Source organism: Varroa jacobsoni, unplaced genomic scaffold, assembly GCF_002532875.2.
Source record: "Varroa jacobsoni isolate VJ856 unplaced genomic scaffold, vjacob_1.0 scaffold_1195, whole genome shotgun sequence".
Classification (NCBI taxonomy): Eukaryota; Metazoa; Arthropoda; class Arachnida; order Mesostigmata; family Varroidae; genus Varroa; species Varroa jacobsoni.
Genome location: NW_019214097.1, coordinates 47,842 through 58,401, shown reverse-complemented (window position 1 = coordinate 58,401; position 10,560 = coordinate 47,842). Strand labels below are relative to the sequence as shown.

The window sequence follows — 10,560 nt, the reverse complement described above, 5'->3', positions numbered from 1 at the left end:
GTTATTAGACATGTTAAACGGGTCAATACAATTTGTTTTGTTCTAAATAATTCCTGTATGCGCATATATACTAAAGAGAAGCGAGTCTTTTGGCTTTTTAAGCGTAAGTAGTAGGCAAGTACTGCACTAAAAGGCAAGTCTAAGTATTAATAGGTAGTTTTTTCCCGTAGTGCGATACATCAATGCTGTATGTAGAACAAAGTATTTCACAAGTCTGTTTTTTTTTCTCTCTTGTTTATCGAACACCATCGATTCTATTCTTGTTAAACTCAACACCAACTCATTGCAGTACACCAGCTTTTCCGCCTAATTAATGCAGTGCGAAATCCTTTTTTTGAACATCGTATTCATTAGAGAAAGGGTGTTATAAGCCAAAACAACTCGAGTGATCTAATTGGGCTGGGTTACTGAGTCATTTATAACGTTGTGTTAGGGCACGTCAAACTGGAAGGTGACTGTATTACAGCAGTCGCCATTGTGTTCGCTACCTCCGATCCATTGAATAAGATTCAGTCAATTAAAAGGCGCAGCTTTGTATTCAAGTTTTGAGCATTCCATCAATGAGTCCTTCATGGTCGTTAACGATCACATAGTAACACAAATTTCAAATCTTCATACATTTCTATGTGGTACTCTCGCACGTACGATTTTTGTCGAAAGTCACGCTTATTGTTACTTATTATACTGTTGCACTGAAAGGGCGCGAACGATTGTTGAAAGTCTTATCGTTATATTGTTCTACTGCCACACTAATTGTTGACAAAAGAAAGTTAAGACCTAAGTCAGTAACTAGTAAATGGTGCTTGAGAATATGTACAATTTGTTTTTTGTTGTTTAAGATAGTAAGCCCAATTTGAAGTTTATAAATTAACGATCACATTTTATAAATCAATAACATATGCACTATGACCAAAAGCAGCTTGCTGTTTATAAAATAGGTAGTTCATTAAATTTTCGCTCTGTTCCGTATATCTTGCCAGAAGTTCATTATTTATTGAAAATAAATGGGTTTTTTCGTCCGGTGTTTACGCCGTTAGACATTACTTTGAACGGCTGGTTTTCAGCACGGAACAAATGGTCCGCGAAAATAAATCTATGGTTTCCGACCTTGTCGGCATAGAGGATTGTTTATAAAAATGTGTACATCGATATCCCCCGGCGCCATACCATATGTATCTGAGTTCTATTGTGATATTACTTTTCCAACTAATTTTTTTACCCGCGGCAATATCTTTTACAAGTATTCCCTAAGACGGGACGTTATTTTTTTACGAAAATCGCAAAACCGCGCGCTCTACATTTTGAATTAAAGGTAAGTTGGAATTATATCTGACTTTAATATAGAATAAACCTTTTTATTATTCCGAACCTCACATATGGATTAACACCATTGCATTAATCGTTTAATTATCAATTAATTTGACTACTAATTCAAGTGAGGAGAAAATAATTCTTTATAAACACTTTTTATCTTCTGTTTATTTTTATTTTATTTATTTAGTAAAGATCGTACCGCCCCCATCAACTTCTTTCGTGTTGCAGCCATCAAACGATATTAAAAGTATCTATGAGATTATAATGTTCGACTGTACATTTTTCAGGGAACGAAAAATTCTGTGAAATGTTTACATATAAATGCTTCCGATTTGTAAGTCGTTCGGTGCTATTGTCTTAGCTAACCATTTTTGCTTCGAGCGATTGGCTTCGTTTAGCAGACAACAAAGTGTGCCCATGCCTGGTGTCGAATCCAGACGACCTCACACTTGTCTCTAAGTTTAAGAGGCAAACACGTAACTGCACAAGCACACGAAGACGCGATCAAATGCCCAATGAAATTATACATTCCTATCACAACGTTTTTTAACAGTTGTATAGGCTGTACAAGTGGGAAAATTTGTAGGTTTAATACGGTCTTTATGTACTTTCACTTGTTGTATACGTTCAATAATATACGTTGTCGGATCAAGTGTTTTAACTTCAGATTTCAGTGTTTGAACTTCCAGCGCCATTTGTGTACTTTACTTTGTGTGATTATTATTCCTTTCGAAGCAAAACATAATTCCAGTATTTTTTAGCAGATTACGATCAGATTGAAATTGGTCTATGCATCATAAGCTTGCCTGTTTTGCTAATGGAAACTTTTATTTTTTTTCCGTACTTCTTTCTACTAAAGGCCATCTTAGTCGTTGCTCAGATAATTTACCTAAGCGCCGAGAGTTTTGTGTTGGTAAGCTGAGCGCAGAAAGCGGCCTCTTGTTGCTCAGTGACTTCTCCACAGCGTTAAGAAAATGCCATAATGTTCAGTGTTGTGGTTTTTTATCTGCTGCTTCTTTTTTCTTTGTTCCCTTTGCGATAAACAGCAAGTATGTTTCAGACCGAATCTATAATTGATATCGTCACACCAGAATGTTACAATTAGTTCTACATAATTCCGCTAGCCTGCTTCAATTGAGCTTAACTTAATTTGTTCACCTGTTCATTGTTGTTAGGTGTGGCTTCCATTCAACAGGTAAATGCATTTATTGCTGACAAGTTTTAAGTAAGTCCCCATAATGGTACAGTGGTCCGCATGACGTGTATGCCTACCGAGCTTACGAACACGTGGTAGTGTGGATTCAAATCACCATATAGACGCATATCGCATTATTAGGTACTAAGCTAGTGGAACCGAACGTAAAATCCGAAACATTAGATGTCATATGTAGTTCCAGGTAGCGCATCCACTTATGGAAGCAGCGCAGAGGCCTCACAATACCAAGCAATGCTTTGCATATGAGGCTTGATCTGTGATTAGGCGTTTAGTGTTTAACTTCTTATAACAGACGCTATCGTCATAAGAGGAAATCACTACCGTAATAGCTTTTATTGCAGTTTTCAAGACCTTCGTCGCCAGGTGACTCACGGAGATGCTGAATTGAAAAAAACCCTCATGGGAGAAGTCGTTGATTCCTCACACTACGGTTACGGAGGTATATTCAATTAGTTTTGTTGATACTAAACAAAACAGTTGTACAATAAGTGCAGAATTGTAGACTTTATACATATCCAACTTGATTTTATTCAGGACTGTAAAAAACGGCCAGAAAGGTACATTTGCTTACACTCGTTTCAGCAGCGCGATACTTCTTGTTCGTGGCTGAGAGAATGAATGTCAAAAAATTCCACAGTAAGAAGAAAACTTAGTTAAATTAACAGATCTGATGTCTCGTTGTAGGCAAGTTTGGCGTACAGAAAGATCGTCAGGACCGAAGCGCAGTCGGCCATGAATATGTAGGCAAAACCGAAAAACATTCATCGCAAAAGGACTATGCGACCGGATTTGGGGGAAAATTTGGCGTCCAGAAGGATCGTCAAGATCAGGTTCGTCTTTGGACTTATCTAACAAAAGCTGACCTGAAACATGCGATTCATCGAATGTGTATAGACCGTCTTTCTTCAAATGGCATAAGTGCATATGTAATACTTCGGATAGTAGTTCAACCAGTAAAAGATCATTTAATCATCAAATGATACGTACAAAAAACAAAAGTGTTTGTATATCTATAATATATCTATATAAACTATATATATAAGCGTCCGCTTGATGTGTTACTAATTAGCAGTAAATATCGAAATATTTAATGTAAGTAAAGGAACTTTCGCTTAAAGCAAAACACAAGGTTTAAAAAAATGCAACGTTCAAGAGTTTGAGTTAACAGCACGCACACGTTTTAACAGAGTGCCGTCGGCTGGGATCACAAAGAACAAATTGAAAAGCACGAGTCACAAAAGGATTACGCTAAAGGTTTGTAACCTTGATGCATATCTGAATATAGAGCTGAAATTCCGAACACATTTCTATGTTTAATTCGCTACCGTAGGTTCCAATGAGTTTACTCATATATTGTTAATTCAATGGGCTGGTCATTTTTTTACAATTTTAAACTTATTTTGAGTGATTTTTGTGAAGTTGTGTTTTGTCTTAGCTACACAATTGAGATACTAATATTTATAATATAATAATATAAATCAAACACTAATAATTTCTCTAAAAGATTACATCTAAAATGTTTCCCTCATTGATGCATTTTCGGTAGGTTTCGGAGGCAAGTATGGAATTCAACAGGATCGTCAAGATAAATGTGCTGTTGGATGGAATCATAAGGAACAAGTTGAAAAACACGAGTCACAAAAGGACTACGCCAAAGGTTCGTACCGGTGAGAACAAAAAAGATGACTGTCAGGCTGAAGATCAGTTACAATCACTAACATTGTCTTTTGCTTTTTTTTTTTTGTTAGTAGAAGGCATTTGATGATTTATATTTTTAATCAGCCAATATACATCCACTGTCTACAGTAAAGATATTATATTACGTTGTGCTGATGACTGAGGATCTAACAATTTTTTTGGATCCATTGTTTGCCAATAAATAGGATTTGGTGGCAAATTCGGTGTACAGGAAGATCGTCAAGACAAGTGTGCGGTCGGCTGGAACCACAAGGAGCAGGTTGAAAAACACGAATCACAGAAGGATTACACCAAAGGCTTTGGGGGCAGATTTGGTCTACAAGAAGATCGAAAGGATAAGGTGCAGCCAGCGATTAAGTGCGAAAAGGCTTCTTTTAGGTTTTCGAGTTTAGAATATTTAGACCTGTATTATCAATCCAAAAGGCGTTCTAGATAGGGAATTACTGACCGTATGTGCATGCAGATAGCACAAGTTTTCCATCCCTTTTATACTATTTCTGTAACACAGAGTGTACAAATTGTTGACACTACATGATTTTGTATTATTGCTATTTTACTTTTTTTTTTAGCTATATTCCATTACTCCTAAAATTTTATATATATACCCAAAATGAGACCAGCACAGTTTCGTATGTTTTCGATTAATCTGATTCATAATTGTTTCATCATATTTTATTGATAACCATGCTTGTTTTATTTTCTAATAAAGAAGTAAGTGCACCCAGGTTAATTAAGATTTACCTTATATCTTTAACACCCAAAAAGCAGCAAAGATATTCAAAATAAGCCTGTATTTTTGTTTATATTTTCTTTTTTTAGAGCGCTGTTGGCTGGGAACATCATGAGAAGACTGAGAAGCATTCGTCGCAGACTGACCACTCAAAAGGGTTCGGAGGAAAGTTTGGCGTGGAACAGGATCGAAAAGATCGCTGCGCAGTAGGCTGGGAACACAAGGAGCACGTAAGTTCAACCAAGCTACGAGCAGTTATGAGCACTTAATAAATTATATTCACATTTTATTCTCGTTCAAGTCGTTTCGTATAATAATAAGGTGGTTACCTAGAATTTGGCAGTGCTAATCTCCAGAAGGTCATATCAACGTTAGTTACTGCCTAGTTCATCTGTTTCCATTAAGCACCTACATATAATCTCCTGCCAATAGTGTTATTTCACCCCATAAAATAGGCATCCGCAGTACACATACATTTAAATAGAGAGATTCGGCCAATTTGTGCTTTACGTCCCCCATTGGCAATATCGGCGTAGATCCGCGACACCGTAGGGTTCGGTTTACAACTCAAGGTGTATTTGTGCTGCGCTTATTATTTCAGGTCAAGGCCCATTCATCTCAGACTGACGGCAAGAAAGGATTCGGCGGTGCGTTTGGTGTGGAAAAAGGGAAGCAGGATAAAGCCGCGCACGGATTTAGCGAGGCGAGTGACCGTCATGCCCTTGACTTTCCCTAATCGATTGTTATTAGACAAGCTAAAAAGAATGTTACCTATTTAATAGAAATGTATTAGGACTTAGCTACGCGTTTTCAGATGGTATCCTTTGGTAGATTATAAGAATAGCGAGACATTCAGTTTAAAAATCATAAGTAAAAAAATCCATAGCTTTTCAGAACACGGTGAAGGTCTACTGCAAGCATTGTACTTTTCTTCTGTGTTATCCGAAATTTCGTTTCACTATATATTTGCTGCTTTAGCTGAATATACTGAAATCAAAGCTTTCTCAGTAGGCCTCCATACAAATTATTACGTTCATACATCACATGTAGATTCGACTTCTACTCGTGAGACTACCACTTGCGCCGTTTGTAACCCCTAATTTCCGACTTGGTTGACTTGGAATTTATTCAGATGGCGAAAACTGGAACGGCGTATACAAAGGAGAGGCCGGAGATTACCGTGAAGGCGAGGTCACTGAAGGAGCGCTTTGAAAAGATGTCCCAGGATGGTGAAGCAGAACGCCGAAAGGCTGCCGAACTCGAGCGCACAAAGCGAAAAGCTAGAGAAGAAAAGGAACGGGAAGAAGCTCTTAAAGCTGAGAAAGAACGCATGAAAAAAATTGAGGAGGAACACAAAAGGTAAAATTAATAATCACTGAGCAGATCGGTCACGTCTGAACCCGTAAGAAGGTTAGATTACTTAATACCATTAAACTAGTACAGTCAGTTCTTCATCTTTTCACACGCCGGAAACCGTCACACACTCCGCTTCGCCCAGTTGCATCTAGTTGTATATTTCTCGGACGTATCCCATTGTACAAATGTACTGGTATAGTGAGTAAGGAAAACTATAAACGGAACCTCAGGGAACGGAACGGAAAACTTCACTACCATATGCTAAAGGCACCTAACAAAGCAACTATGTCAATTCAAAGAAACAAGTAAAACCTTCCTTGGAGAATATGGCCAGATTTTGAAAGTTACTTTCTAACTGTACAACATACTACATGGAAAAAAATTACAATATAATCATATATCTGTTATATTGGTACTGTATCAAATGTGTTTAATTGAATTCATTTACGTATTTAAATAACTTCAGAAACCTTCTGGGTTTCAGACTCGAGGAAATTGAGAAACAAGAGGCCGCTAAGAGGGAAGTGGTAGAAGCCAAATCTACTGCAGCGTCTGTTCCCAGCCCACAAAAAAGGGAGAGTCGCGGGGAAAAGGTTAGCCATATAATCTAGCCATGTCCGCATCAAATTAGCTAATACTACACGACTAGGTGGCGCATATAAAGATAAGCTGCATCTTATACGACTTGTTTGGCTTGTTTTTTTTTCAAAACACATATAGTTTGTTTATGTATGTTTGTGGTTTGCAAAAAATGAACAAATTTTTGAACAGAGCGGGGAAGGGGGTAAGCTGTGACTATCATAGTGCATGATGGGCTGTGGCCCATTATTATGCTATGCGACTATGCAATCTCTTTTGGTGATAGTGTATTGTTGGATGATTAACAACTAAATTTACAAGTATGTAAGAGAGGTTAATTTTAACACAAGACGTAGATAGACGCTCTTTTTTGCTGGGAGAAGCCAGCGATCCAAATAAATATCTAGGGGTAGTATTGGAGGTAGAACTCGAAGAAAGATATAGTTCGCCTACTGAACTGTTACTCCTTGCATGGATGCTATTTCGTAATTATAACACGTCCGATTTCTAATGTCCAGCTATGTAGCTCTCATGGTAATATGCTTCTATTTATATTGTTGTTCGGTAGATGCCCGTATTGCCACTAGTCTCTGAGCCGCCCCCTTCAGTTGTCGCAAGTACGCCTGTGCCCGCCCCTGTAGCTTCGCCTCGAGGCGCTTCATCAGCTGTCAACAGCCAGGTTGTAAGTGCTGTGGCCGTCGACGATGAGGAGCTTTACCAGGAAGCAATCGGTGTTTCTCTTAGCACAAAGGCAACAAACGTGAATAACAATAATAACAATAACAATGGCGACGGCTTGACAGCGATGTACACAGCGATCTATGACCCATTGTTGAGGCCGAACGAGACTGAACACGAAACTCGGAAGTCACTGGAGAATGAGGAAGAAGCGATTTACGATGAGGTGGCTGCAAAACCCGAGCCATCGCAACACGTTTCTAAGAACAAGTGTGCAGTGGCCCTCTACGATTATCAAGCAGGTAAGATCTGTAGTGGCAAAATCGAGTGAAGATTTCAAGTCATTAAATCACGGATGAGATTCTATCTGAGGGGGATGTGCCAGCATATTAAATTCAAACCAGCGGTATCTCTTTTTGACAGTGAAGAGGTAATAGAAATGTCCTTCTTGATATTGGGTTTGGCACCCAAGTCAAAGTAGTACCGATCTAGAACTAAAGGCAAAGGAGCCTGTACATTTAGTGCATAAAACATTAGTTAAAATCCGACTTTACCGTAGCAAATATTTAGGTCTTGGACTAAGTGTCGATTAACGAGATTCACACATCACAAAAACCGTGAGCACTTTTTAACGCTTTATTTAACACTTCCAGGTATTATCCTATATATCCCTATCCTATAATAAGAATACCTCATTTTCAGGAATATTTGCCTCTGGTGATAATTTTTGCAATCATTGAGATGTGAACCAGTGTGGTAGCATGCTTATTAGTTATGACCAGGGCAATGCACTTAATGAGATGCGCATTAGCCATTCTGACCACGTTGCCCTCATAACTGTGATCATTTCTGGAGACAGAGAGTGAATGATATTATATTACAAGGTTGGGCGCATACTGATTTGCAGGAGTTCATTAGATGGATACAAAGGTAGCAGACATATCTAACAATTAAAATTTGGCAATGAATATATACACTACTGCCATCATAATAAACGTTTTGCCTTTTCCTCCGTTTTTGCTCTTCCTGTTCTCGTTTTGTCTTCACCTCCTTATAGCCGAGACCGATGAGATTTCGTTTGACCCGAACGACGTCATCATCGATGTTGAGGAAATCGACGAGGGCTGGTGGCGAGGCCGATGCCCAAAAACGAATCGTATTGGCCTCTTCCCAGCCAACTACGTACAGCTGATTTAGACATTGAAGATCACAAATGAAGAACACATCGATATATTTATATACTCATAGTCTTCGGCAACAAGTTTCTGAAAAGGTGTGCCATTGTAAACGAGTGTTAAAAGAAAATGTCGATTTGTACAATACTCTCCGGGGAAGATGCAACTGACAAAACAATTAAAAAATGATTAGTGGACCTTCGAACCCAGTCAAAGCCCCAGACTTCGAGTCATCTTTTTTCTGGCGTTATGCACAGTAAACACGCCGAGAAAATCTGCCGAGGCTATGATGTTAGTATTGCGATGTTAGTGCCGAAGTTCAGCAAAACTGGTGTCCTGTGAAATTCCCGGTAATTTTCGTGTGGCATATCTGTGGGTATTGGGACAGATATCCCATACGGAGCAGCAACGCGGAGAATATCGTAAGGGTCGAAAAAATCAGAATAATTATTACCAGCTGATTTCAGTGTAGCAAAAGTTCAGAAAAAGACGTCAGCTAAAAATTGCCTTAAGCAAATTATGGTCGTGTTCTTATTAGCCACTGCCCTTAACCTGAAAAAAGGCCTATTATGTTTATGCGTTTCAAATAAGCCACTATATTGTTGTTCAAAATAGCAGCAAAAGACGAACGATTCTTACTGCTCAGCAAATAATTTTAGCCATTTCTATAAGCACATCTATGTATACGTAGCAATAACATTGTGATGAACGGAACAATATCATTTTATTTCTTTTCTCAATATATATATATATATATATATATATATATATATATATAGTTTAGAAAAGAGGTAACACATTTAACAGCAACCCACTTACTAATCTAAGAAGATCAAGTTTTGTCATGAAGATCAAAATACTATATAAACCTAATTAACAATTATACTATGATATGACAACAGCTACTAGGAGATGTGCAATGAACCAACCGTGTTTCGGTACATCCTGACCACTAACCCGAAACCGGGTCAAGTGCCTCATGTTGTCGTGATTATTATTATACACCGTTGGTACAAATTCTGTTCTATACGAGTCATTAGCAGTGTAGAAAGGATAGTGCAGTGAAAGATAGAAATTAATTCTACACTCAACTTATGTATAATATAACCCAATTGAACCGAGTCCTCTTCATTGATAGTCAAGGGTTATATTGCTGTTAGCGTTCGTCACCTCAGCTCCGTTATGAACGTGTTTCCCCCATTATTATTATATATATATATAACTTCAATATCTCCGTGTAAATATATACATATATATCGAGACACACAACAATGGCGAACATTTTGTTGCATGCTGGCTATTCGGTTAAACCATAAGAACGAGGACAGTAGCTCAAATCTGCTGACCGATTTCACTACTAAATAATTCTATGATAATGATTAGGTACGGAGGAAATAATGAAAAACAGAGTAAGATTGTAGCCCTGTACTGATTTCTATACCTCTAATAAACATGCATGTCAAAAAAAAGTACCAATTTGACGTATTCCCTTGAACAGGAGGCACTAAATTGGCTGTGGCTGTTCTCCGCTGTACAGATCACAAGAGTGGGCTTACTATGAACGAATCGCTTATTCACGCGTTTCGCGTGTAAGGCGTTTACTGAAAATCGCCGATTTTATTGATGTATGTTCAGTCACATTTATAATGCAGATATCTACACCTCTTACCTTGAATATCAAGCCTATTATTATTAAATAACTTGAACTCACCGATGTAATTCATTGAAAATTAGCGATCGTATTGTCAAGAAATGTGCCCTTAAATTACTATATTGTAGCACTAACTTCAGATTAGCGCGATTGTTTTGCTACC

General features: G+C 38.0%; 1 protein-coding gene across 6 annotated transcripts in view; it reads left to right on the top strand.

Moving 5' to 3' along the window:
• The window catches only part of Cortactin (cortactin), a 15,004-nt gene extending 4,786 nt beyond the window's left edge, over positions 1-10,218 (top strand). For 3 of the 6 annotated variants that reach the window (XM_022845789.2, XM_022845787.2, XM_086971348.1), the window contains exons 3-13: positions 2,860-2,969; positions 3,215-3,360; positions 3,718-3,784; positions 4,077-4,187; positions 4,414-4,568; positions 5,048-5,188; positions 5,560-5,661; positions 6,091-6,317; positions 6,799-6,907; positions 7,462-7,873; positions 8,629-10,218. In XM_022845789.2, coding sequence (XP_022701524.1) covers positions 2,860-2,969; positions 3,215-3,360; positions 3,718-3,784; positions 4,077-4,187; positions 4,414-4,568; positions 5,048-5,188; positions 5,560-5,661; positions 6,091-6,317; positions 6,799-6,907; positions 7,462-7,873; positions 8,629-8,768 — 1,720 coding nt within the window. In that variant the 3' untranslated portion in view covers positions 8,769-10,218. Of the gene's footprint in view, positions 1-1,123; positions 1,313-1,783; positions 1,897-2,859; positions 2,970-3,214; positions 3,361-3,717; positions 3,785-4,076; positions 4,188-4,413; positions 4,569-5,047; positions 5,189-5,559; positions 5,662-6,090; positions 6,318-6,798; positions 6,908-7,461; positions 7,874-8,628 lie in introns of those variants that run through there. The other 3 variants (XM_022845792.2, XM_022845793.2, XM_022845788.2) reach the window with 3 other exon arrangements.
• Positions 10,219-10,560: the final 342 nt, after the last annotated feature.